The sequence below is a fragment of the Pavona decussata genome, unplaced genomic scaffold (assembly GCF_977016875.1).
Source record: "Pavona decussata unplaced genomic scaffold, jaPavDecu1.1 SCAFFOLD_381, whole genome shotgun sequence".
In the NCBI taxonomy this organism is placed as follows: Eukaryota; Metazoa; Cnidaria; class Anthozoa; order Scleractinia; family Agariciidae; genus Pavona; species Pavona decussata.
Genome location: NW_028145755.1, coordinates 2,183,136 through 2,210,734, shown reverse-complemented (window position 1 = coordinate 2,210,734; position 27,599 = coordinate 2,183,136). Strand labels below are relative to the sequence as shown.

Below are 27,599 nucleotides of genomic sequence, written 5' to 3'. Positions count from 1 at the left end.
GGTTGGTCACCCATTCCTCTCAAAAACAACCAATAACGTCTTGGCTGACGTGCAGACGTCTCCTATTTCATTTGTTGCACTTTTCAGAGGGCAACAAAGGAAATAGGAAATAGGAAATAGGAAATAGGAAATAGGAAATAGGAAATAGGAAACAGGATATAGGAAAAAGGAAATAGGAAACAGGAAACAGGATATAGGAAATAGGAAATAGGAAATAGGAAATCTTGCACGCAAGCTAACATCTGCGTCTAGAGGCTATCTGAGAACTCCCTGGGCAACGGAGTCTTTGCCACGCACGCGGTTGAGGCGCATAATTACCAAAGAGAAACCGGAAACCAAATAGAAAAACCGAAAACCACAACGGATGACAGATCCGAGAAACCGCTTGCATTTTGGCTGAAAACCGAACACCAAATGCTTCGAAAAGGAAAAACAGCAAACCACAACACACACCAAAACCAAAAAACCGACCTAAAAAATAGCCAAAACCGAAAATCCCGATGCCCCCCTCTGGAAGTGATCTTGGTGTTTTACTAAATGAGATAAACTGTCATTTGCCAGCTGCCTATAAATGGTTATGTAATAATAAATTAACTTTAAATCTGACTAAGACTAAATATCTTATTTTCATGCCTCGTCAAAAGGAAAAGTATAATTTATATCCGCCTTTAAATATAGCACATGTTTGTTTACAGCAATCTTTTTGCATCAAATACCTCGGGCGTTTATATCGATAGTCACCTTACTTGGTATGATCATATCGATTTTATTTGTCGCAAAATCAGTAAGAATCTAAATATCATTTTCTCTTATTTATCCTTATATTACTTTATGTAGTGTACACTCTGGGATAACAATTACAGCGCTCCTCTCTTACAAATTGTAAAACTACAAAACAAGGCAGTTGGCATAATAAATGATGTTCCATTGATGAAACCCATTACCCCTCACTAGGTATCTTAAGGTTTACTAAAAGTTCCTGATATTGTTAAACTAAACACGTGTTTGCTTTTTTATGATTATTTTAATAACAACAAATTTGCTACTTTACCTGCTTTACTAGTATCTGAACATAATTATAATATTAATTAATTATAGTACGCACAGTGCATCTGCCAATCAACTTTTCATAACTTCTTTCAGAACAAATCTAAGGAGATTTTGTCCACCCGTAATCGGAAAATTGGAACAACATTCCTCAAACAGTTAAGGACAAACCTACTAAAACAATGTTTAGGAAAGCACTCTATTAATACTACCTTGCTCAATATTGATGATTTCATTCCTTGCTCATTATTAATGATACTTTAATCTAATTATTTTCTTTTCTCTTCGTTATTTGTTTTCCTTTCACTATATCTCTCTTATTTTTTTCTATTCTACTTAGTTACTTCTCTTAACAATTTACTTCCTTTAGAAGGGCACAGTATTAGTTCTACTAGAGGTGCCCCTCTACTCTCCTCCCCCTATTTGAATTGAATTTGAATAGTATTCTTTGAATTGTATCTTAGAGCTGCGTAATTTTCTGTGGTATTCTATATTAATATATATTTTGCGCTTATATGTAAAAGAGCGGAGAGTACAAATAAAAAATGTCAATGTCAATGTCTACTGATGTCGACAAGTTAAAAAACTGACACAATTTATTTAATTTATCCATCCATAGGAGAAAAATCCTTTACCAATCCAAAAGTCACACTCTCGCTTGTGGTATCCCTCTTTACGTAATCTTACTCCGTTATCAGTAAAAAGGGCGGTACTCTCGGGGTAGTCTTTCCACGATTCGTCTTCAATGGTTCCGTTGTACATAAATTCGCCGAGTTCCCTTCTCAGATCGTTCATAAATCTCTTGTCCTTCTCAGAAGGAGTGTAATTCAGTTCAGAAGGGAAACCAAAAAAAGCGATCAGATCCCACATGTGGAAGGCGAGTGTGGCTGGATATCCAAACAAATTGATGGGCGATGAAGGACTGTTAGTTATAACATATCTAAAGACAGGATTCTTGAAACCTTTTGATGCATTCAGTGCTAGTACGTTAGTTGGACAAGTCACACGTAGGTCTGATACCATGGACGAGTAAACAAACTGCAGCGATTTTCCATTAGCTAAGCTGTCATTGTACATGCTCAGGGCTTCATTGACATCATTTCCAAGGAAAGGACGTAGCTTCACCTCAACATAATTACGATAATCTCCAAAGGTTGCATAAGCAAAGTTCTTTGATGGTAGAACGTCAATTTCTTGTGCTGTTGTTCCAATCATAAGGGGTACATCATTTGCTTTTCCTTTTGCCATGGCAACAAGAGGAGGGTCTGACACAACATTCTTGTCCACTACTGCCACCGCCCCGTCAAACCGGTTTTTTGTGGGAAAATCCATCAGATCGTCCATTCGCCAGTAAGGATACACGTCCCATGGGATGGCGTCCTCGATTTGTTTGGGAGTTAGTTTATACAAGCATTCTCGCTCAGCTGTTAAGTTGTGTCTCTCGCATTTAGAGCTCTTAACGAAGACTTGGTTGTCAATAGCTGCTTCTTCAGATGTCTTGTTAAAAATTGGAGAGCCACTCATTAGAATCGCTCGATGGAAAAGTCCAGCTGCACCTGGTGAAGCGAGCAGTGCAAGCTCAGATGTCGCACCTGAGCTTTGACCAATCAGCGTCACTGATCCCGGATCCCCTCCAAATTTTGCAATGTTTGCTTGCACCCACCTCAATGCCAATATCTGGTCCATAAATCCATAGTTTCCCGAGGTTTTTGATGGAGAGGCATCTGCTAAGGACTGAAGTGCGAGAAAACCAAACGCGTTGAGCCTGTAGTTAAAAGAAACTCCGACAATTTTCATCTCAGAAACCATTTCAGTCGAGGGATGAACCCCCTTCCAGTTTCCTGATAGATACAACAGATAACCACCGTGAATATACACAAGCACTGGGAGAAGTTTATCTCTTGATCTTTCTCTGGGCGTCCAAACATTAACAAACAAGCAGTCTTCACTACCGATGACCTTGGTCGGGTTTTTTGCGTTTGTCACATCTTGTTGAACGCACATACTTCTAAATTCGTTAGCGGCCAGTATGCCATTCCAGCATTGGTTTACATCGCAGGGAACCGACGCTTTCCATCGTCGCTCAGCAACTGGTGGTTGGGCGTACGGAATACCCTTAAACACAACAGCATCACCCTCAACTTTTCCTCGAACGGCACCTCCTTGAATTTCGATTTCAGTCGTTGTAGTTACTGACTTTTTGGAGTGGAAGTAGAATGTAACACTTCCAATAATAACGGCGAGAATCACAATCGAAACGACTACCAATACAACAATTGTTTTCTTCTTTCTGACAGGCGTTTTTTTCGATAATGTGGTGTCCTCTTCGTCCGGTTCTCCATTTCCGTAAGGACTCATCTTTAAGCTTTTTCAAGATGTCGACCGTCAGCTGGTTTGTGAGGACTCAGGGTACGAGCATGGATTATAAATAGTGCGAATTGCTTTCCGTGCGGAAATTTAGTTTTTCTTTGCGCCCGCAAAAGTTGCTGGTCAGTGTTCTTTTCACTCCATAGCAACCTGGAACAACGCCTTTGTTTACGCGTTCCCAGCCACGTTTTGCCGCGTTCCCCGCTCAGAAGTCTTTGTTTTTTCAAACCAATCAAAAGCGAGCTTGTGCGTTGCTATTTTAAGAGCAAATGCATAGAAAAATCAAGCAAAATCGAAAATTCGCGGCCACAGTCGAAAACCTAATCTAACTTTATTTTCAGTCTGTAGATAGATATTAATTAGTTTACAAACCTGCTGGGTTTATTTTTCGAAATACGGCCGATTTTTGGATTTTTTCGAAATTTTCGATTTCGCCCATCTGACGGCTGAAATTAGCCGCCTCGAAGGTAAAAACGACCACCCGAAAAACCTGCTTCGCGAAACCAAAAAAGCGATTCTATCGGCAATCTTACGCTCAATTTCTATAAAATGGACATCTAACTTCAGCATCCACGCCTTGAACTTCTTTAGTCGATACCATAGAGAGAAGCGCTCGAAGATGTTATCGACTGTTCTTGCCGAATCTGCTGCATTTGTGAAGAACACTTGACATTCCTTCTTGACTTCCAGGTCGTTGACTGCGATGGGTGAGGCAGTAGGTTGCTGATTAGGCCAGGTCTCCTCCGAGGTCCAAAGGAACTTTGACCCCCTCAGCCAGCGCTTGTTCTTTAGCAGATTCTCTGCCATGGGACCTCGTGATGTATTGTCTGCTGGGTTTTCCTTCGTTCCAACATGTCGCCACTGAAGGGGTGAAGTGACTTCTTGTATTGCGGCGACACAATTGGCGACAAAGGAATGGAACCGCTTATCTTCGTTGCGGATATATCCCAGAACGCATGTGCAATCAGTCCGGATGGACTCGTCAATTGGTATCCTGATTTCCTTTTGGATCATTTTGTCCAACCGAGTGGCGACTACGGCGGCTGATAGTTCTAATCGGGGAATCGTCAACTGCTTCAGGGGTGACAGCCGAGACTTGCCGATAATGAAGGAACAGTGGACACCGCCCTCAGTGTTTGTGAGACGGAGATAGGTGACGGCGCCATACGCGTGTTGCGAGGCATCTGCGAGTTGACTGGATGGAATTTCTCCAAAGTTGCTTGGTTTAAAGCATCACTCTACCGTAAGGGTTTCGAGCTTAGGAAGATCTTCAAGCCAATTTCGCCAACGAATGAGTTCTTCATCCGATATGGTGTCGTCCCAGCCTAAGGTCCTAAGGCATAGGTCTTGCAGTAACGACTTCGCTAGCAGAATGAATGGAGCTGCAAACCCCAAAGGGTCTAGACAGAGCTGACAACTGACAGAATGCCTCGTCTGGTCGGAGGTTTGTCCTTGATAATAATCTTGAAGCCAAAGGTGTCGGATTCTACGTCCCAACGAACTCCTAGTACTCGCTCCATAGGCAACCGGTCGAGGAGAAGATCTTGCACAGATCCTGCTCTTTCTGACGCCGGGACTGTGTCGAGGACGTTTCGTGAGTTGGAGATCCAATTTGTCAGACGAAATCCCCCTTTGGCTAGTAGTTGACGAAGCTCGTCCACCAGCACGATGGCCTTTGGTTCGGTTGGAACCGATTTAAGGCAATCGCCCACAAAGAAGCTTTTCCTGACGGTGTCAATTGCTTCCTGGCTGAATGCATGCCGATTATCTTCTGCTGTTCTTCGCAAACCGAAGTTGGCACAATGTGGCGATGATGTGGCGCCGAAGAGATGCACCATCATCTGATATTCTTCTGGTTCGCGGGTTTGATCGTTCTCCGGCCACCACAGCAAGCGAAGAGCATCACAATCATTGGAGCTGACATGGACTTGGTAGAAGATTGATTCTCCGTCGGCCATGAGCGCAACGGGTTCCTGGCGAAAGCGCGTCAAAACGTCAACAAAGTTGTTCGTCAAGTCTGGACCCTGGAGAAGCTGGTCGTTTAGAGATGTTCCCCGGTACTGAGCGGCGCAGTCGAAGACCACGCGAACTTTGTCCGGCTTGTTTGGATTGAACACTGGGTGGTGCGGTAGGAACCATACCGCTCCAACAGGGTGATCTAGCTGACCGTCAGGCACCTTGCGGGCGTGGCCATTCTTCATATGGTTGTCCGTGAATAAGGAGTACTTTGAGATAAGATCTGGATTTTTATGCACCCGCCTGCGTAACAACTTTAAACACGGAGCGATCCTATAAAAGGGAAGGACACGCCCCCTTTGAAGCGCTTTGTTGGCTTCCAAACGGATCAGTATAATGGTGGATGACGTCGGTAACGGTCGAGGAAAAAAGAGAGAAGAACTATCGTTTGTAAAATCGAAGAGGGAATCGGCGATTTATCAATAAAAATAAGCTAAACGCTGACTATATATCTTGCAAAACACCAGAAATTAGTGAGATTAACGATAATAACGGAAATAATCAAGTTTCGTTGCCGCAATCGAAAGATTATACGAAGCTTACCTCGAAATTCAAAATCCTTCTACCAAATACACAGTACGAAGATCGAAACCATTATAAACTGAAGCATGCGACGAACTGGACATCTGTATCCCTCCATCTGAACATGCCGATAACCAAAACGAGTCTGTGTTGTTCGCCAAAACTGGCGGGATTTTCAAACTTTGGCTAAACGGCCGCTTGAGTCGTCATGTTGGTTCAAGTTCATTACCGCTTGTGTCTCTATCGATCACGTACGTGAAAACTAACTCTACTAATCCGCTGGAAGTGGCAGTAATAAATTCTAAACTTCTATGCACAAGTTTAAAATAAAAAAATCTTAACACGTTTCGTACCTGATCATGCATATTTGCATAATTTGCTAATTCGAAAAATCAACAAAGACATAAACAAAACACGACCTGATGTTGTTCTCATGTAGCTTATGGATGAAATGATAATGGCAATGGCTCTCACTTCAGTATTAAAATTAGCCAGTACTAAATATATCCTAAGTTTATACAGTAAGCAATAGTTCTAGGAAGCCTATAGTTAATAAGCCCCCGGCTTCTATATAGGCTTCCTAGCCTTTAACACATTTAATATTGTAAATAGTCAAGTATGAATATTGTAATAGTAAGAATATTGTGTGTCGTCGTCTATAATGTATTTATGTTGTTTTTTTTTTTTTTTTGTTAATGGCAAATAAATTGAATTGAATTGAATTGAATTGAGGCCCACTTACCAGCTCCGTCGTCTTGCGTGCGATCGCTCGCCGCTTAAGACACTTCACTTTTCTCCTCCGTTGCCCGCCCCGTTGTTTCTTCTAAGCTTCGCTTCCCCGTCGACTTTATGTCTTTACTTAGCTCTCCCCCACTAAACGACAAAAAGGATCGAAGCGATTCCATCTCGGAAGCCGGATTCAGAAGAACAACCTATTTCGAGACAGAGTTTGTTTACGAACTAGACTTTGAACTGTCACGCGCGTGTAAAACACACAAATAACTCAGTATAATTTAAATCGGATTATTGTTCTGCAAAAGAAGATAATCAGAATAGTATCTAAAGTTTCTTTTGATGCTCATACCGGTGTTCTTTTTAAAGAACAGGAGATTTTAAAATTCTCTGACATTTATTTATACCAAATGGGTAAATTTATGTATCTTTTTAAAAGAAGCTTACTTTCAAATTATTTTCGTGATATGTTTACTCTTGCAAGCCAGATACATTCTTATAATACAAGAAATTCCAGCCTTTTCTCTTTTCCTTATTGTCGAACTAATCTTCGAAAATTCTCAATTCGGTTTCAAGGTCCTTACTTTTTTCAGCTCGCTAAGTCGTGAAATTCAAAACAATGAAAGTATCAGTTTGTTTGGCAAAAGACTTAAAAAATTCCTTCTTTCTTAGTTAAATTGACTCTTTGTTGAGCTACACACCTTTTCTTCTTCTTTCTTTTTTTTTTTCTTTAAAAAAATTAATTGGAATTTCCATTCAGTACCCTTAACTTGTATGGTTTATCCTATAGTTCCAGGAAGCCTATAGTTTATAAGCCTCCGGCTTCTCAATAGGCTTCCTTACCTTTACCACATTTGATCTTGTAAATAATTTAGTAGGTTAGTAGGAATATTGTATATTATCTTTAATATATTTCTGTATACTGTTGTTGTATTTCTGGTTAATGACAAAAACATCAAAAATGAATGAATGAATGAATGAATGAATGAATGAATGAATGAATGAATGAATGAATGAATGAATGAATGAATGAATAGTCAAATAACGTGCGCGTTTGAATCCAACAGGTATGAAACGACTAAATTGGCTGGGTACGAAACGTCCGAGTTGGGTACATTTATCATAAATTATTTACTATTTCAATACTCCATTGTTTTGCAAAAAAAAAAAATATCACGAGTCAGAGTTAACAGGATGTGAAAAAATTCACCAATTCTGGTTGCTAAGGGGTGACGTCACAAATCTGCTAAGGAGCTGTCATCGCATTCGATTTGCGGTTGCACTGTTGGAACTTGCGGTTACGAAAGCCTGATTCACAGTTAACGACATAAACATAATGACATAAGAAGGACGTTATGTCGTTATGTTAGCAGTGTGAACATGCAAACAATGACATATTGGCTACATAACGAGGTCGACATAACGACATAAGGAAAACCTGATCTTTTCTTTATGCCGTTATGTCCATGTCGTTATGTCGTTATGTTGCTGTCAAACAAGTGTGAACAACTTCGACATAACGACACAACAAACCACCAATCAGAGAGCGGCAAAAATTGTCGAATCCAGCTCGCCACCAGCACTATTTTCAATATGGCGGCTATTGTGGAGTTGGAAGATATGACAGAGCAACCCTGGTGCAGCTCGTATAGATGAAGAAAAACTTGCTGAAGCGGTTCGAACTTATCCAATATTGTATGGTAAAAGACGTCACCCACTCTTTTCTTCTAGCAATTTTTTCCCTTTGTTGTCGTCGACGACGCCTTCGTCGAAGAAACAAATTAAATCATCTCAAAGGCAACCAGGGTGGTTCCGCTATTTTTAAAGTATTCTTTTCACCTAACCTTATGTCTTAATGTCAGTGTCCACATTACCGACATAAGCGATTATGTCGTTATGTCATTATGTCGTTACGTCGTTATGTCGCAAGTGTGAACCAGGCTGAACATAGCGGGATAGAGTCTTTTATTGAAATAAATCTTACCAAGAGCACGGTGGCAAGAGCGAGAAAAGTTCTTCCCCTTTCTCATGGACGAGCTATATGGCAACTTTTGACTTTCTTGGAATTTAATGGTGTTCAAGTGAGCCCTTTGAGAGAGTGTGTTGTTCTTCGAGCGTGCCAATGTAACACAAGTTTCACCGAGCAAATTTCATGTCAAGGTAAGGCCAGGTAATCCGTAAGCGGCAAATGTTCGCGGATAAAAATGGCGGGCTTTTAGATCGAATGTTATACAAAGAAAAGGCTGTCATATACATCTTTATTCAGAGTTATGTCGGTCGTCCGTCGCCCCATTTCCAAAGTAATCAACATAACGATTAGTATTGAATCTGATCAGTCGATTTTAAACTCGGTCAAGACCAGCGAAGATCACTATTAAAGCAGGGTCTGTGGCCAAATCAAGATCAACTCACCGTTTTGCTTCAAAGATATCATGAACGAGTTACTTGCTCTGGACGGAAAATTGTTCAGGTATTAACTTTAAGCGTCCGTCGAAGGATCCATGGAAAGACGTTATGACTGAAGACGAAGCACTAAAATCTAGTCCCGAATATTATTTTTCTCAAATTGTAGGACATGGTTTTACTGAATTTAGAAAAGGTCAGGCGCAATTTTTCCTTTGAATTGTGGCTCATTAAGCTTATCTTTGGGATGCATGTAAAACCAGGCGGACATTTTAGTTTCATCCTGATATTTTTTGTAGAGTGATTTCTTCTGGGTCAGACATGTACAATGTCATGAACGTAATATTTGTTTTAGTTTTATTGTTTACCTCTGAACAAATTTAATTTATTTCTACTGTTCACAATGATGCTTCACCCTGTATGGACCAGAAAGGATATAGAACATCTGCCTTTCAGGGTTAATAATATATTGTTTTTGTTGTATATCCCAGAAGCACTTCTGGATACAGTTTTCATTGGACCTCAAGCTGGGTCAGCCAATAAGGGTATACAGTGTTTCTTTAAAATGGCCTCTTAAATAATCTAAAAGCTTTTTATTATCACTTCTGGGTTATCTAAGATGAAGTCCTAACATTGCTCTATGCTCAAGTGCTTCAGAGATATACAACATAAATGATTCGATGTTTAGGCGCACATATACGGATGTCATATAACCTTTATGGTTCAGCCAAGGTGAATCCCCTAGCATCGCTGTATGCTTGAGTGCTCTGCATGGGATATATAACACAAGCAATATAATTTTTTAAAGGCAAACATTATAAACCTAGGCGGATGTTATATATCCTTTGTGGTTTATTCAGGTTGAAGTCCTAGCATCACTGTATGCTTGAGTGCTCTGGGATATATAACACAAACAATATAATTTTTTTAGGCAAACATGATAAACCTATAGGCGGATGTTATATATTCTTTCTGGTTCATCCAGGTTGAAGTCCTAGCATCACTATATGCTTAAGTGCTCTGGGATATATGACACAAGCGATATACTTTTTTTAGGCAAAGATTATAAACCTAGGCAGATGTTATGTATCTTTTCTGGTTCATCCAGGTTGATGTCCTAGCATAACTGTATGCTTGAGTGCTCTGGGATATTTAACAAAAACAATATAATTTTTTTAGGCGAACATTATAAACCTAGGCAGGTGTTATATATCTTTTATGGTTTATCCTGGCCGACGTCAGAGATTAAACTAATGAAAAAATTGTTCCAGGGAAGATTAAACAAAACTCTCTTTAAACAAAGATCGTAATTTTAAATTAATTCGTTACATAGCTGTAGTTTGAGCCATAAAAAACTGACTCACATTCTAACAGCTTATGACTTTCCCACTTTGCAATCCCGTTTTCGGAAATTGAAATGGTTGGTGGCATATGTTGTAGCCGTAGCGGAACAACTACATTTCGCAGTATAGTTCCAGTCCCGGCAATAGCTTTCCTTCTGTGCGCGGTCAGAGCGGTTCAAGGATCGCTGAAACGGTGTTTGGGGACCCGCTTGACTCTGCTGTCGCGGAGTGCCCGACGGGCGTGCCTGCGAAGCGGTGCGCAGATCCTGGTGAGTGAAGAATGTTTGCGATTTTTCACGAATAGCGTCAGAGTTCGACCAGGAGAGCCTATTCTGTTCTATTGCGGTAGCGATCGCTAAATGAAAGCTACGCACACTCGACCAAGTGTAAGTAGATGCACGCTCCATTAGAAGTTGAAGATGTGTCATCAAGGCTGGTTTACTTAGATCAGATTGTTGCTTTTGGAATTCTAAAAACCCATTAACGAAATCCGGGAGCTCTAATGAATCATAAAGTATAGTACCTTTTGATGAGAAGACGTAGTTATTGGGTAGGGTAGATCCGGGTTTCATCTTTTCCCGCAGTTGCTCCAGCGTGGGGATCACTCGGAACGGAGCGGTGGAAGTGGCTGGCGTAGATGTCAGTGCAGCCTGCAGGGAAGGGGCTGTTCGACAACCTTAGGCGTCTGTGGAGACTCAGGAGTCGCATCTTTTAGTTTAGCCATCTCCAGTTGGGCCCTCGTTATTTCTAGCTCAAGCTTTAGGTTGTCGTTCTTGAGTTTCTCGATTTCCAATAGAGTTTCTGGGGAGGAGGCTGGTGGAGGATCTTTCTTGGAGCTTCGTGCCTCTGATTTGCCCGCTGATCTGGTGGAGGTTTTCTTGGATTTTGCTTTCTTAGGACGGGCACCGGTTGATTCAGGGAGTTCGGTGCCCATGGAGGCCATGAGTTCCGTCAAATTGTCAACATCATAGATGTAGTCATCTTTATCTAAATGACTGGCCATGACCGAATTGACAAAAAGGCTGAGGAAATTGGATGTGAGCGGACGAAAGATATTGCTCTTGCTTTCACAAAGGATAACACAGGAACATCCTATGCTGCATTGTGCAAAACGCAAATTTCCCATCCCCACAGTCACGACAATTAGCTCTGTGGATTCCAGTCGAGACTGATATATCTCGCAAGTTGGTCTCGCTGACTTAGTGAGATCAACTTTGCGTTACAATTTTCAAGAACAGTATCAAGCATTAACAACAGCCTTTCACATTGAACGTTGGCACTATTATCTGAGCAATTCTCCCGATGCTGTTGTGACACAGTTTTTGCAATTTGGTTGGCCCATCAATTACACTTCGAGTCAGCTTCCGCGCTCAACAATTTACAATCACCCGTCCGCGCATCGCAATCTGCAGCTGCTTCGCAATTATGTTCAACAAGAACTTCAATATCATGCTATAATTGGCCCGTTCAAATTCAACCCTTTTAGTGTCGATTGTGTTGTATCTCCTTTACAATGTTTTCCAAAACGCGACTCCAGCATCCCACGCGTGGTCCATGATCTCAGTTTTCCACCCGGACAGTCAGTTAATGACGGCATTATGCCCGACGAATACCTCAATGAACCTTTCAAATTGCGTTTGCCCGGGATAGACAGACTTACCGAGTTTATTAATCTCAAGGGTCCTGGTTGCCTTGTTTTTAAAAAGGACCTTAAACGAGCCTACCGACAAATTCCTGTGGACCCGCACGATTATCATCTTCTCGGTTTCACAGTGGATGGTCAGTTTTATTTTCACACTGTCATGCCTTTCGGCCTACGCTCAGCTACTTTAGCCTGCCAACGAACAACGAAAGCCGTCGCGCATGTTCTTAACCAAGAAGGCATTCTCGTAGACGTTTACATTGATGATTTCTACGGCGCCGAAACCGCCGAACTTGCCACTCAATCGTTTGATCGCATGACTCATTTATTTTCCGAGCTCGGATTGCAATCATCGCCTGCTAAAGATACTCCCCCCACGCACACAATGACCTGTTTAGGAATATCTGTGAACACGCTAACAATGACATTGACAGTTCCCGAGTTCCGCTTGCACGAACTCCAAAACCTTCTTTCTTCATGGTTGGATAAGACCCATTTCTCTAAGCGCGAATTGCAACAACTTCTGGGTAAACTGGCGTTCGTTACGGCTTGCGTTCGTCCGGGTCGTGCCTTCAGTTGTCGTTTAATCAACGCCTTACGTGCGTGTTTTGCCAGTCCCCGACATCAGTTATTTCCTGTCAGCGATGTTATGCGTGAGGATCTTATCTGGTGGAAATGTTTTCTTCAACACTACAATGGTGTCTCAGTGATATCCAGAATTGTTCGCGTGTGATGCTTGTCTTGACGCTTGTGGTGCGGTGTGTTTTGGGGAATTCTTCCATGCCACGTTTCCTCCTTTCATTGTTAGTCAACATTTGAACATTAACCAGCTCGAATTGCTTACCATCCTCGTTTGCCTCAAACTTTGGCAGGATCGCTTGTGTGGTTCACATGTTGTGATTCTCACCGACAATCAGGTCAGCGTGTACGCACTGAACAATCAACGTTCCTCGAACATTTTCATGCAACGCTGTCTCCGTGAACTTTGGTTGTTGCTCTCCCTTAACAACATCCGTTTATCTGCGCGTCATATTAGCGGAAAGTCCAATGTCTTAGCAGACGCGTTGAGTCGTTTTCATTTGGATTCCTCATACTCAGACTACGTGCAGCATGCTGTAGCTACCTTAAACCTTACCCAAGTGTTCCCTAGTGATTCTATGTTCGCTTTTACCGTCTATTAAGTAGCTATGTCCTATTTCTTTCCACGAATTCATTTTTGATTTTTTTTCTTTTCTTTTGTTACAATTTCATTTCGCAGATCACTCCGACGCTTTGCAGCAGTACTTAGGAACTGTCCAAGTCCACGCTTTTTGCGATTCCACAAAGCGCTCGAGGAGATGCTATCTGAGAACATATTTATTGTTTTGCTCTTATTTTCATTTTTCGCCTTTTCCAGTTTCAAAATACGTCTATTTGCTCTATTTAGTGTTTTTGTCACGTTCTTTTAAGTCATATCGTTCGGTCGTTAATTATTTGAGTATTATTTCACATATTAACCGCTCGTGCGGTGCTAGTTTTGCATTTCTTCATGATTATGACGTTTACCTCGCCAAACGAGCGGTGCGTCGGATACTGGGTGATCGTGTCGCCCCAAAAGCACCGATCACTGTTGAGATCCTCTTACAATTGTTTCGTCTTTTTGATTTAGGTAATCATTTGCACGTCTGCATGCGTGCTTTATTTTTGGTCGCTTTCTTTTCCTTTTTACGTATCTCTAATTTAGTACCGTATAAGTTGTCCGACATTGGCGATCCCCAGGCCCGTTTTTTAAAGGTATCTAGCGTGACTTTCATCCCCCAAGGGGCTTTATTGCGTATCACGCGCACTAAGACACTTCAGTTTCGGGAACGCGTTTTAGAAATCCCCTTGCCACTTATTCCTGGCTCGCCCCTTTGCCCTGTCACCGCACTTAGGCAATATTTAGCGAGCGTCCCGTTGTCGCCTTCTTCACCTTTTTTCGTTTGTCAATCTCGGGGATCTTACAGGCCTATATTGGCTCACCAGTATAACGCTTTTATTAAGAAGTCGCTCTCAGCTATTGGGTTTAATCCCGCACAGTATTCCTCGCACAGTTTTCGTCGCGGGGGCGCTACATTTGCTTTTTGTAATCGAGCGCCTGCAGCTTTTATTAAATCACAGGGCGACTGGAAGAGTGACGCGTATTTAGTTTATCTCACTCTTTCCAACGCAAATAAGTTTAAAATCCTCCATTCTATCACAACCAGACTCTCTCCCACATCGTAATTTTCGTTTCTCAATTTTTTCCCTTACCTCCATCCGTTTATTTTATTATTATTATTTATTTTTTTTTTCTTCGTTTCTTTCCTTATTCTCTTTCCCCTTTGGGTTTGGGGGTTTAGGGTGTTGTCTCTTTAGTAGTATCACATTTGAATAAACATCCGTTTACCCCATCTGCTGAGTCTGTTTGTGGTAGTAATTGAGTGTTTTTATTGTAGATATGTTAAAAGGGTTAATTACTACATTAGTTTCCGTAATGGATATCTCTGTAATGCGTGAATTCAGATAAGACCTTTAGATGTCGTGCGTGTCAAAGATCATTCATTCCTGTGTTATCCTTTGTGAAAGCAAGAGCAACCCACCCACCTCACCCGGGTTTAGGGTGTTGTCTCTTCAGTAGTATCACATTTGAATAAACATCCGTTTACCCCATCTGCTGAGTCTGTTTGTGGTAGTAATTCAAAACTCTCTTTAAACAAAGATCGTAATTTTAAATTAATTCGTTACATAGCTGTAGTTTGAGCCATAAAAAACTGACTCACATTCTAACAGCTTATGACTTTCCCACTTTGCAATCCCGTTTTCGGAAATTGAGACAGTTCTCTTTTCCTTTACCGGTGTGTATAAAATAACGCCCAGACAGTCTAAAGTATTTGAAGAGTGTATTTTCTTTGTGTAAGGTTAAGGTACGCGTACCGATTTATTGAGCCGATTTAAGCCTGAATTGATTTACAAATAATTTTATTGGACCGATTTGGCTTGATATGATTTAATAAGAAAGCGAGTGAGTGCTCCCTGACATTTTTAGCTTCTTAGTTATTTCAGGGAGCTGGTAAGCCTTCAACATGTCATAATCAACTAAATCTATTAATAACTTTTTAATGCGGGTAATAAAGTCTTGTTGTTGTTGAGTGGACGAAAATCGACCCGAATGATAAAAAATAGGCCAACAGTCTATCGCATAGGCTCGATTACCAGCCGCTGTTCGGGAAAATGAGCCCGCGCTCACCCCCCCGAAAAGACAGCGTCTCTTTTCGGGGAGGAAAGCCGAACCCGAGGGAGCGGCGGAAATCGAGCCTATCTATCGCAGTGCAATAGATTTTATAAGTCGGGCAATCCCATTAAAAGCAAACGGCAAAAAAAATCGCCTCACTGAAAATGAAATCTGTCGGAATGCAACAGAATTTATAAATCGGAAAAGATAGATTTAACCGCGCGCTATACCAGTAAAAATTAAACCAGGCTGACAAGTTGAAGCGACACACTGGCATAGGAATGAGCCATCTAACCAGGCTCGTAAGTGACTGCTTGTGTTCCTTAACTGAAGGTTCTGCAAGCTGATCGATGTTGGATCTCGAAAAACTGGCCGAACTGCATGGTCTTACTTCGCAGTGTAACGACATGTTTGCCTCCTTCTTTTCCTGTGTGACGAAAAATAATCACGATTCCGCCAAAGAAACGTAGAGGTTTCCATCGCAATTTGATCTGAATCTCTGCGAAAAGATTCCACTAAAACAAACTGTTGGCTGTCCCTGTTTAGAGTTCATCGCTTTCCCGGAGTAAACTGTAGCAAAACATGTAATGTGTCTTTGCTCTTTGCACACACGTCATGAGTTATAGATAGAAATTTAATTAAAATCTCGCAAAAAAAAAAGAACTTTCAGACATAAGGATTACAACACTTTCGCGTAAAGATTGACGCCCCAAGCGAAACGGAAGTGATCGCCAGAATGGATTCTATTTCATCGGAATGGAATTGGAATTCTCTTTCATTGGAAGTCTTTCTTTTTTTTGTTGCTAAGAACCTCTGGCTCGTTATAAACTAACAAAAGGCTTGTAAAAAATTTTGAGGTACAAGTAGGGAGTTATCATTATAGTGCTAATATTTCTTTGTAAACAGAGTAAAATAACTATTCATTTGATTTAGATAGTTTCTTCCTGATTTTGGCGTTTCCTCTTTATGTTTCTTGATGGCTTTGTTGGCACAACTTTTCTGTTTGAAAGGCTTGTGACTACAAAGTGCTCTTCAAGGGTCTCCTTCAACCGATCTGTGGCTGGCTTCAGCCAAGCTCACAAAATCATGATGGATGGATTCTCCTCTTCGTTCACCAAAGAATCCTAAAGGGAACTTCCACTTGACTACGTGCTCCTCTAGCATGTGCATCTTTGGTGGAAAGGTCGATGTTGGAAAGCAACGTCCAAAGTACACCATCAGCTTTTGAATGTCTTGATCTAAGATTAAAATAAAAGGTAATAATTATATTGTTGTCTTGTGAATGACTGATACTGCAGTATAGCACTATAATTTAACGATGAAGAAGTCAGTCATAGTAAGCAGTCCACTAGTATTACAAGAAATATTCACTAAACAAGGACATATATCGCGTCATCTGCCATTGGGTGGCTGCTGTTGTATTTGAAATGACAAGTGGACAACAACTCTAAAAGTGACTAGTACCTGTCCCGGATGACCTTGGCTGTTTCCAGTAGTGAGATGCAGTGTCTCTCAATTACCTCAACAACAACTTTTCATATTTTGGATATGTTGGTGTCCTGATAAAGAAAAGAATTTAAGTTTTAAAGCTACAGTAAAGGCAGGAAAGATTTTGTTCAAATTAATATTGCTGTGATAACACAAAAATACAAATTCCAATACAAAGAGATCTTGTGGTATAATCTTAGGGTAAAAAAAAATGTTGATGTGATTTCCTATAAAGCTGTTGCTATGATAGGCCTGCCGCTGAACGTTCATTGCCTGGAGATCGAGTGCTTTCCAAAGCTTCACTGATGCAACCATCACCTTTTGGAAGTTTTTATTCTTTTCTGAGGCTAGCCGCAAGTGTTTCCTGTTGAGAAACAATCAATTAATATAATTGAGTGGTGGGGAGCTAATAATTTAAAACGAACCATTGCTAACTGGTTTTTTTTTTTCACCATGGCATAGTAGTCATTGTTACCTTCTCCTTTGCTTTCATCCTCAGATCCTGGGCATGGGCCAGTAATTGAGTCACAAGAGGATTGAGATTAGTCTCCTGTAACTCATTTTCTCCCAGAGTCACAATGTATGTAGCATAGTCCTGCGCAGCTTGGGCATCTACCAAATAAACTTGTTGTATGTGCCCTGGAATTTCTTCAGTGTCAGCTTCCTTCGCAGCCATTTGTACTTCAAGTTTGGTACATTCCTCCAGAAAAAGCTCGTAAAACTCTAAGAAAACCCCAAGACTGACGTTAAGCTCAGGGACACATATCTACATAAAATTATTGTGAATATTTTGAGAACAATAATTACTTATTTTATTTCTATATATAGTCAACATGAACATAAGCGAAGTTGTTAATGACGGGTGAAGTTTCTGACCTGATCTATAGGTATGCTGATTAAGGGCTCATGGATAACATTGAAAAACTATTTACCATTTTTCAAGTCACCATTGCCCTTATTCTTAAACTCTTTGAGTTGGTCTTTCAGGTGTTGCAGTGTTCTTGTCATAACTGCACTTCGCTTGTCTTCAGTCAGTTGCATCTCAGTTGCAAGGACTGTGCACCATATACATGGGCACCGACCTATTTTCAACAATATAATTTATAATATCGTTAGTATACATACACTGTATGTTTGTTTTTAGTTAATTTGTGCTATTACATTTAATGAAATTTTGTTGACATTATACCACTTGCTCCTGAAATCCCCATCACTTTGCAGACGAACTCATAGTCTCCAAACAGAAAAAAGTGAACGCTCTTATCACTATGGGGAAAGCAAATAGTTAACTTGTTTTAAGTCTTAAAAGTACAGTAATAAGGGGGTACATGTATGGTTGCATTTATGAGTGTTAAAAATCTTGTTTAGTCACAATTTATTGCGAGCACTGCAACTGAAAGCAAAAATTCCCAACTCATTATTTTGCATTCAATAGTGAACCAAGATTGACGGACAAACTGTAATGAATTCTGACTTAAATTTGCATGTTAAACCACTGTGTTCTAAAGTTTGCTCACTGCCATTTTGTCTGTATAAGAGATTCCAGCTGTTCCCTGTAACACTGAGTCACAATCCTCAGGTTGTTTCTAGTGTCCTTACCCTCATAGAGTGAAAAGACCACGGTGTTTTTAGTAGAGTTGGGATGTGGGACATTAGCCAGTTGAAATGCTAGTTTCATCGATCCCTGACCATGGTCACCTCCCAGCTTCACAAAGATTTTATCTTCTGGAATGAGACCACCATGCCACGTCAGTAGTCCAGTACTGGAAACAAAGAGGACATACCAGAAGTTAGTATCCGAATACTTTATAATTTACATCCCCACCCAGTCTAAAAAGTACTGAGAAAAAATAGTTGTTACCTGAAACAACTTTCCACAAATTCTAAAACCTTTCCCTTCAAGTCAACCACATAGGCATAAGGGGTCTCCTTCATGACAGTCACGATTTTGTTTCCTTGCTTCCTCTGGTCCGCACATGACGTAACGTGTTGAAGCGTGCTCAGTTATCTTCAATTTCGTCCCGAGAGTCCTCAGGCTTTTTGGTCAACGGGAGGGCGCCAGGAGGGTATGTACCTCATGTATCCCTTATTATTGTGTATTTAAAATATACCTGTGGAACGGCCAGGAGAGACTCATCCTAGTTCCCAGAGCCTACGATCTTTTGGTCAGCGGTTGGATCGTAGGCCCTGGTAACAGCCGTTACCGGACGTCGTGAATTTCACGACATCTGGTAGCGCACGCTCAGTGTGATAAATTACCATTGCGCTTGCTCAGTATTGTTATTGCTCAGTACTGCTCAGTATTTCCTCAGTATTAGGAAGTAAAGACAAATGCGCAGAAGCTTAGCATTTTTCACCTTATAGCGCATCAGGTTTTCGACAGCCAATGAAAACAAAGATATTTTTGGATGGACCCAGAGCCACTCGTTCAACAATTTTAAAACAAAAAAAAAAACGTTGGGGCTCTGGGGACGAGAATGGGAGAGACTCTGAGGACATCGAAAAAAATTTAAATTTTTTGATTGGCTGTCCCGTAACGGTTTCCATTGTTTTACCGCAGAAATCCTGCGGTAATAAATTCGAAGTCCCCAGAATCTCTCCTGGCGACTAACCGCTGGCCAAAGAGCCTGAGGACTCTGGGTACGAGATTGAATTATCTTTAATTCGTAATCCTGACAATTGAAAACGTACTCATTTTTGTCATTTATATTAATATTTTACTTAAATCCGGTTTACAAACTGACTTTCAAGAAACACGAATATGGTCTGAGTTTATATTTGAGGTTCGTCTTCTTTCTGGGAAAAAAAATGGTTTGAATAGAAAAACTATTACGTGACTTACTGGGGGGAAAGTGTATTAAATCAACTCAAATGGATCTGATTCACGAGGAAATAAACAGAAACGAAACACCACTGAGTAAACGTTCAAAATGGAATTGAACAAAAACAAATACTGCTGGTCTGTTTCTTTAGCAAGGGCGATGGAACCTGAATAAATGAATATTGACAAAGAAAAATTCATTTCCTCGTTTACTTATTTTACAGGTAAGAAATCTTCTCACGTGAAGTAGATTTCTTCTACAATTAAGCCAGGGAATAAATATCAGGTTTTTCCAGTTCCACAAAAGTTTGATTTGTCGTCTTTTTTTGTTCGTGGTTATGTCTGTGAAGGTAAAATATGCTAATTAACCTCCGCAACAAACAGACTTGGATAAGATTTCAGCCAACAAATAAAATTGTCTAGAAACGATTTTCATAAATAAATAGTCGTTTCCTGCAATAAAGGGGATGTTATTGCTTTAGCGTCATGTGAAGTATATTTGTTCACGGTTTTGACAAAAACCTGAGGCGGTTTCCTTTTAGAATTCATTTAAATTATGCTTTTTATTTTATCTATTCCTCTTCACGAAATCACGTTGTTTTAAAGCGAATGACCCTGAAATCAATCTTGAATTCGAAGCTTGCGAACTAATTTAGAGATATTTAGCTTTATTAAGAATCTCCAGAATTTTCACAACGATGTTCAATTCAAGTTGCGCAATCCAAAAGCTGGAAGGCATTACAGCATTTTCTGTTAATATTCTTTCCGCTTTTCTTGGAAGTCTGGGAAACATGTTGGCGTGTTTCACGGTGTATTCCAGTCGTCGCCTTCACAAGGCATGGTGCTACTTCATTTGCAGCTTATCTCTAGCAGATCTACTTGTGAATCTTGTTGTGCAGCCCATGGAGGCGATTCTCACGTTTACCCGAATGAAAGGCGTTTGTCAGCACACTCTACGAGATGCTTTCCGTTTGGCGGCGTACATAACTTGTGGTGCCTCGCTGATGAACCTCGCGTTTATGAGTGTAGAGCGTTGTTTAGCAATAGTGTGGCCTCTAAAACAAAGACAATTCCAACATCTCACGCGTCGGAAGTTTTTGACTTTATTGGCAATGATATGGGGAGTACCCTGTCTTCTTGCCTTCCCTGGTTTAATAGTAGGAAAGGGGACAAGGTTGACAGTCATATTAATCCTTATAGGACTGGCAAGCTGTTACGGTGTTATATTGACAAGTTATGGAATACTCTTTCTGCGAACGAGGGCGCACTTCAAAGTGCACCAGGCAACAACGCTAACAGTTCGAGAGTTGGAACCAGGCAAGAAAACAGTGAACGAAAGAGTTCATTCGCCCAATACAAGGCGCAAATCCGAGACGTGCGCTACGGGGAAAGGGCGGGAATCCACGACGCGTGTTGCCAAGAAAAAGCGCGAATCTGAGACGCCGGCTGCCAAGAAAAGGCGGGAATTGGAAAAGCGTGCAGCAAGGACAATAGCAGTGGTGATTGCCCTATTTACGGTCAGCTGGGTTCCATACGGGTATGTCCTTGTTAGTGACTCAGAACAGAACATAAATTCATTCTACGTCTGGGCTGTAACGGTTGGCTTGACCAATTCTGCTGTTAATCCAGTGGTGTACTTCTTTAGCAACAAAGCCTTTAGGAAGAGCTCCATGCGAGTTTTGTCTTCGTTGTTTTGCTGTTGCAAAGATAATTAATATTGTCTGAGGATTTTTAATAGAATTTGATGTCTGGATCCTTAAAGTATTTTACCATCGCTTTATAATATCGTCAGTGTTTCAGTATTGAAATTAAACAATTTAACTCAGTGTAGAAAAAAGAAACAATAAGAGATTACCATGATTACATAACTACATCATTCTGCAAGAAGACATTTAACCACAAATTATAACGTTTATTTTTATCTATACTTTTTTTTCAATTTCCACATCCACGGAATAATACACTTTATTTAGAGAGGGTAGCACGGAATAGTAGAGGTAACTGTGCTAATAAACATGTGGCCCTCTATCTAAAAAATTCTTACAAAACTAATACAATGTAATAGGAAGTGTACATAGAAATGTGAGAGCTAAAAATACAATGTATGTCAAATTCTAACATGACCATCAATAAAACTAAAAATATCCATCTGATAAGAAGACGAATTGTGAATAAAAATAAAACATAACTTGAGACCAAATAAGGAATCAAATGTTAAACTATAAAATGATGTGGTTTTTGTTGTACATCAAACAGGTTGTTTCTATAATTGTTCTTCTAAAATATATATATGCGTACAAGTAAATGGTGTATAAACTGCAAATATATATTTGAGAAACTAATTCCTTTCTCTTCCTCGTGAAAGACCCGGTTCAGTTATTTTTTCTATTTTTTTTTTTAATCTATGCAGTAGTGAACAATACCTCTACCTTTTATTTAGACACGATGGGCTTCAAAGCAATAGCTTGTGGGGGCTCTCGAACGATCAGTAAACCGAAGTGCCCACTTTTTAACTGACTGAAATGGAGAACGCTACGTTATAGTTAATGTTGTTTTCAGTACAGTAATTAAATGCGAACAGTAAAAGAAAAAAAAAAAGAAAGAAAGAAAGAAACGCTGAGAACGAAAACATGAACACAGAATATGCCCCCTCCGTGAGTCGATCCTGGGACGTACCGCGAATACAAGCCTTGGACTCGCCCAGCAACACTGTCCAAAGGTTGAACAAACAAATGTGATGACGTAGATCTATTGAACTGGTGATTAGGACGGCCACAGTGATATTTCTTTGCTACTGCTGCTCATACTCTAGGTATGAGAATCAAAGAAGTAAATAACTTTAGACATAATCCGAAATATCATTTCATTCATCTGTCCAATTCACAGTTCACTTTGATTCAATTATTCGAGGACACAAAACTCTCCTTTCGGATAACAATCAGCAACTTCCCGTCCGCCTTTTAATTTTAATTTTGTCGTCCAAACAGCCAATGAAGCTCTTATATACGCTAAAATTTAATGGCAATCGTTATACTCGAAATCAAAATGCAAAGCAAACAAGTATACGTTGTTACATTTTTTTTCTATGATGCTTTAAATAAACCCACAACTTTGATATCGATTTGAAGCACTTTATCATGAGCCTGTGACCCTTGATATCCGGCTTCCCTTGTTTAAGACATTAATTACTTTACTTTTACTTCACTTTAACCTTAAGATTTGCCAAGTGCATACATAACTAATCACCCAAGTTAACTTGTTCAAGGCAGTTTAACTGATGTTGAAAAGTTAAAAAAACGAAATTTGAAATGAGAACCTAGGAAATACGTTGAGTTGTATAAAATATGTCATATCGCCACCAAGTCCCATTTGAAATGACTTAACAAAAACCTGACCCAATTTATTTAATTTATCCATCCATAGGAGAAAAATCCTTTATCAATCCAAAAGTCACACTCTCGTTTGTGGTATCCCTCTTTAGGTACTCTTACTCCGTTATCTGTAAAAAGGGCGGTACTCTCGGGGTATTCCTTCCACGATTCGTCTTCAACGTTTCCTTTGTAGATAAATTCGCCGAGTTCCCTTCTCAGATCGTTCATAAATCTCTTGTCCTTCTCAGAAGGAGTGTAGTTCAGTTCAGAAGGGAAACCGAAAAAAGCGACCTGATCCCACATGTGGCAGGCAAGTGTGGCTGGATTTCCAAACAAATTGATGGGCGTTGATGGACTGTTAGTTATAACATATCTAAAGACAGGATTCTTGAAACCTTTTGATGCATTCAGTGCTAGTACGTTAGTTGGACAAGTCACACGTAGGTCTGACACCATGGACGAGTAAACGAACTGCAGCGATTTTCCATTAGCTAAGCTGTCATTGTACATGCTCAAGGCTTTATTGACATCATTTCCAAGGAAAGGACGTAGCTTCACCTCAACATAATTACGATAATCTCCAAAGGTTGCATTCGCAAAGTTCTTTGATGGTTGAACGTCAATTTCTTGTGCTGTTGTTCCAATTATAAGGGGTACATCATTTGCTTTTCCAGTTCCCACGGCAACAAGAGGAGGGTCTGACACAACATTCTTGTCCACTACTGCCACCGCCCCGTCAAACCGGTTTTTTGTGGGAAAATCCATCAGATCGTCCATTCGCCAGTAAGGATACACGTCCCACGGGATGGCGTCCTCTATTTGTTTGGAAGTTAGTTTATACAAGCATTCCCGCTCAGCTGTTAAACTGTGTCTCTCGCATTTAGAGCTCTTAACGAAGACCTGGTTGTCAATAGCTGCATCTTCAGATGTCTTGTTAAAAACTGGAGAGCCACTCATTAGAATCGCTCGATGGAAAAGTCCAGCAGCACTTGGTGAAGCGAGCAGTGCAAGCTCAGATGTCGCACCTGAGCTTTGACCAATCAGCGTCACTGATCCCGGATCCCCTCCAAATTTTGCAATGTTTGCTTGCACCCACCTCAATGCCAATATCTGGTCCATAAATCCATAGTTTCCCGAGGTTTTTGATGGAGAGGCATCTGCTAAGGACTGAAGTGCGAGAAAACCAAACGCGTTGAGCCTGTAGTTAAAAGAAACTCCGACAATTTTCATCTCAGAAACCATTTCAGTCGAGGGATGAACCCCCTTCCAGTTTCCTGATAGATACAACAGATAACCACCGTGAATATACACAAGCACTGGGAGAAGTTTATCTCTTGATCTTTGTCTTGGCGTCCAAACATTAACAAACAAGCAATCTTCACTACCGATGACATTGCTCGGGTTTTTTGCGTTTGTCACATCTTGTTGAACGCACATACTTCTAAATTTGTTTGCGGCCAGTGTGCCATTCCAGCATTTGTTTACATCGCAAGGAATCGACGTTTTCCATCGTCGCTCAGCAACTGGTGGTTGTGCGTACGGAATACCCTTAAACACAACAGCATCACCCTCAAGTTTTCCGCGAACGGCACCTCCTTGAATTTCGAACTCAACTTGTTGAGCCACAGTCATTGTAATTGCTGACTTTTTGGAGTGGAAGTAGAATATAACACATCCAATAACGGCGAGAATCACAAGCGAAACGACTATCAGTATAACAATTGTTTTCTTCTTTCTGACAGGCATTTTTCTCGTTAACATGGTGTCCTCCTCGTCCGATTCGCCATCGCTCAACGACAGGAGAGGGTTTGTCATGTTCATGTCTCTCGAGCCATTTCCGTAAGGACTCATCTTTGAGCCTTTTCAAGATGTCGACCGTCAGTTACAGACAGCCCGGTAGGGTGGGAGGTGCATTTTTTAAAGAAATGCTTTTTATTGGCTAATTGCTAATTGTTATTGTTATTTATTCAAAATCATGTAAATTTCCCAAGTGTTCAACATTTAAATTTTCTGTTCTTCATTACTTAAATCATGCAGAACTAATCCATTCTTTTCGGACCTCTCCAGCTACAGGTAGCAATGGTCATCTTTCATTGGTACTTTGCAAATGAAGATATTACTTAGAAGATACTCAGAAGTCACTTCATATTACGGACACCGACCTAAATGAGGCAGAAGGTTCAAAACATACTTTATACTTGGTTGCTTGTTACTAAGCTACTTTTCTTTTCTTTTCTTTTTTTTTTTTACACGAGAGTATTTCGGCTCTCAAGTCAAGTTTTTATCCATCTATTTATTTACGTTTTTTTTTTTAAAGAAAATTCATAATTTTCTCGTCTACGCCAGCATAAAGAAAGAAGGTGAAACAAACAAAAACATGAGATGCGGGAGAGATGCGCTAGAAGCGCGAGCGGGACGAGGTGCGGGAGAGGCGTGGAAGATCAGAGATGCGGGAAAGGCACGTGGCGGAGAAACGGCATTAGTCAACAGAAATTTGAAGGTCGGTGGTTTGACGAGGCGTAGCCTCTGTCTCGTGTTCTTCACATAAGAAACTTTGCTCCACGTGTCTCTCTTCACCTTGTGATTCACTGCTGAGGAACGTAACCCAACGGCGATATACCCAAACAGAATGCGCGAAATACAACGACTCAAGATGGCATTTATGAGGAGAACGCTGAGAATGAAAATAAATAATCTAAAACAGCTTGAAACACTAAACTAGCAGCCAAACCCCCCCCGGGGGGGGGGGGGGTACTCCCCTATATAAGGTATGTAGGTATGTGCCGCCCCAAAGGGTATGGTTTTTGAGCCGTTTTGGTCTGAAATAGGGTATAGATTTTGACAATTACGGTCTGAAATTGGGTCGGGTTTTTGAGGCGGGGAACATTTACGAAAGCTTACAAACATATTTTTCTTCTCAGTACGTAACTGGAACGACTAACTGATAGCGAGAAAAAGAAATAGATAAACTATGTCATTCCAGCTTACTTTTACTCCTTGCGTCAACCTCCGTTCGGCACTGATGTATAATTATCAGGTCTGAAAACGGGTATGAATTTTAGAGGTCAGGTCTGTAAACGGGTGTGGAAAATGGTATGTTTAGGTCTGAAATAGGGTCGGGATTTGAAGACCCGGGCGGCACACCCCCACCAAGAATTCCGGGGAGTACCCCCCCCCCCCCCTCCCGGGCCAAAAACAGCGAACACTCGGATGTTTGCGTTTTGTGACACATTTTTCCCGTGACAATCTAGTCACGTGTCACGTTCACAACAAGAGTGAACTTGCTTTGCTCATCGAGTGCGATCGCTAGGGTTGTGAAATGTCAAGATCGCAAGAAACAAGGCCTTTCATCCCACTGCGAAATGATTCATTTTCGAACGTGGACGTGCAGGAAGGCGTTCACTATAATTCATTTAATTCACGCTTGCGTTTGTCCAGCGAGCGAAGAAAACGACGTATAACACTGGCTGTTGCCGCCATTGTTTTTGTGGCTATCTTAGTAGGACTTCTGTACTACTATTTCTCTCGAAAAGTCAAGGAATACGAAGAAATAATCACCGAGGAGACTCAAGAGATTGAATTCGAAGTGCAGGGTGGTGTTATACGAGGAAAATACGAGCGTGATTCTGTTGTATTCAAAGGCATCCCGTTTGCAATTCCGCCGGTTGGCAGTCGACGTTGGAAAGCCCCAGATCCTTGTTATCTAAACAGCTGTTGGAAGGGAACTTTTAATGCGGCTGAATTTGGTAGCATGTGTATCCAACAAGATATTCTAAACAGCACAGACCCCACAAGAGTGATCGGCAGTGAGGACTGCCTGTTTATTAATGTTTGGACACCAAGGAAGCGTCCAAGTGCAGGTCTTCTTCCTGTGCTAGTTTATATTCACGGTGGATACTTGTTGTATGGGTCAGGGAATTGGAAAGGGCTTCATCCATCTGCTCAGCTGGTTTCTGAGATGAACATTGTCGGAGTTTCTTTTAACTATAGGCTCAACGCGTTTGGTTTCCTCGCACTTCAGTCCTTAGCAGATGCCTCTCCATCAAAAACCTCAGGAAACTATGGATTTATGGACCAGGTATTGGCATTGAGGTGGGTACAAGCAAACATTGAAAAATTTGGAGGGGATCCGGGATCAGTGACGCTGATTGGTCAAAGCTCAGGTGCGACATCTGAGCTTGCACTGCTTGCTTCACCAGGCGCCGGAGAACTTTTCCACCGAGCAATTCTAATGAGTGGCTCACCTATTTTTAACAAAACGTCAGGGGACGCGGCCCATGATAATGAAATTTTTGTGAAAAATTCCAATTGCTCCCGAAACGTTACCTCTGCAGAGCGAGAATGTCTGTATTCACTCATTCCCAAGGCTATTGAGGATGCAATCCCATGGGACGTGTATCCTTACTGGCGCATGGAGGACCAGAATGATCTGCCAACCAAAAACCTGTTTGATGGGGCAATTGCTGTAGTAGACAAACTTGTGGTACCAAAGCCTCCACTTCTTGCAATGACAACAGGGCAAGCAAATGACGTACCTGTCATTGTTGGAACAACAGCACAGGAGATAAATTTTCGTCCAATTAAAAACTTTGAGAAATCCACCTGGACAGCTTAC

The 27,599-nt window shown here is 40.9% G+C and overlaps 3 protein-coding genes and 1 pseudogene across 4 annotated transcripts; 1 reads left to right on the top strand and 3 right to left on the bottom strand.

Moving 5' to 3' along the window:
* Positions 1-1,183: 1,183 nt before the first annotated feature.
* Positions 1,184-26,110, bottom strand: LOC146452074 (uncharacterized). Its single transcript, XM_085098295.1, has 2 exons — positions 23,004-26,110; positions 1,184-1,633 (listed from the first exon to the last, which is right to left on the bottom strand). Exon 1 carries the CDS (start codon positions 24,833-24,835, stop codon positions 23,018-23,020), a length of 1,818 nt encoding a protein of 605 aa, XP_084954421.1. The 5' UTR covers positions 24,836-26,110; the 3' UTR covers positions 1,184-1,633; positions 23,004-23,017.
* Positions 10,463-11,433, bottom strand: LOC146452077 (uncharacterized; annotated as a pseudogene).
* Positions 17,427-18,913, bottom strand: LOC146452076 (uncharacterized). 2 transcript variants are annotated; one of them, XM_085098298.1, is made up of 5 exons: positions 18,654-18,913; positions 18,310-18,555; positions 17,982-18,058; positions 17,669-17,874; positions 17,427-17,558 (listed from the first exon to the last, which is right to left on the bottom strand). In XM_085098298.1, the coding sequence occupies exons 1-4, from the start codon at positions 18,725-18,727 to the stop codon at positions 17,717-17,719; spliced, it is 555 nt and encodes a 184-aa protein (XP_084954424.1). In that variant the 5' UTR covers positions 18,728-18,913; the 3' UTR covers positions 17,427-17,558; positions 17,669-17,716. The 2 variants fall into 2 exon arrangements, with proteins under 2 accessions (XP_084954424.1, XP_084954423.1); XM_085098297.1 differs by having other exon boundaries at positions 17,427-17,874.
* LOC146452075 (alpha-1D adrenergic receptor-like) lies at positions 20,180-21,741 on the top strand. Its single transcript, XM_085098296.1, has one exon. It carries the CDS (start codon positions 20,312-20,314, stop codon positions 21,326-21,328), a length of 1,017 nt encoding a protein of 338 aa, XP_084954422.1. The 5' UTR covers positions 20,180-20,311; the 3' UTR covers positions 21,329-21,741.
* Positions 26,111-27,599: the final 1,489 nt, after the last annotated feature.

What these genes read in the sequence shown, in the direction of transcription:
- LOC146452076 (XM_085098297.1), bottom strand. Translation starts at nt 18,727, where the DNA reads ATGAAGGAGACCCCTTATGCCTATGTGGTTGACTTGAAGGGAAAGGTT. An exon ending in CTTATACAGACAAAATGGCA is followed by an intron (nt 18,059 to 18,309) that starts GTGAGCAAACTT and finishes CTTTCCCCATAG; the next exon opens with TGATAAGAGCGTTCACTTTT. An exon ending in GGGGATTTCAGGAGCAAGTG is followed by an intron (nt 17,875 to 17,981) that starts GTATAATGTCAA and finishes TGTTGAAAATAG; the next exon opens with GTCGGTGCCCATGTATATGG.
- LOC146452075 (XM_085098296.1), top strand. Translation starts at nt 20,312, where the DNA reads ATGTTCAATTCAAGTTGCGCAATCCAAAAGCTGGAAGGCATTACAGCA.
- LOC146452074 (XM_085098295.1), bottom strand. Translation starts at nt 24,835, where the DNA reads ATGAGTCCTTACGGAAATGGCTCGAGAGACATGAACATGACAAACCCT.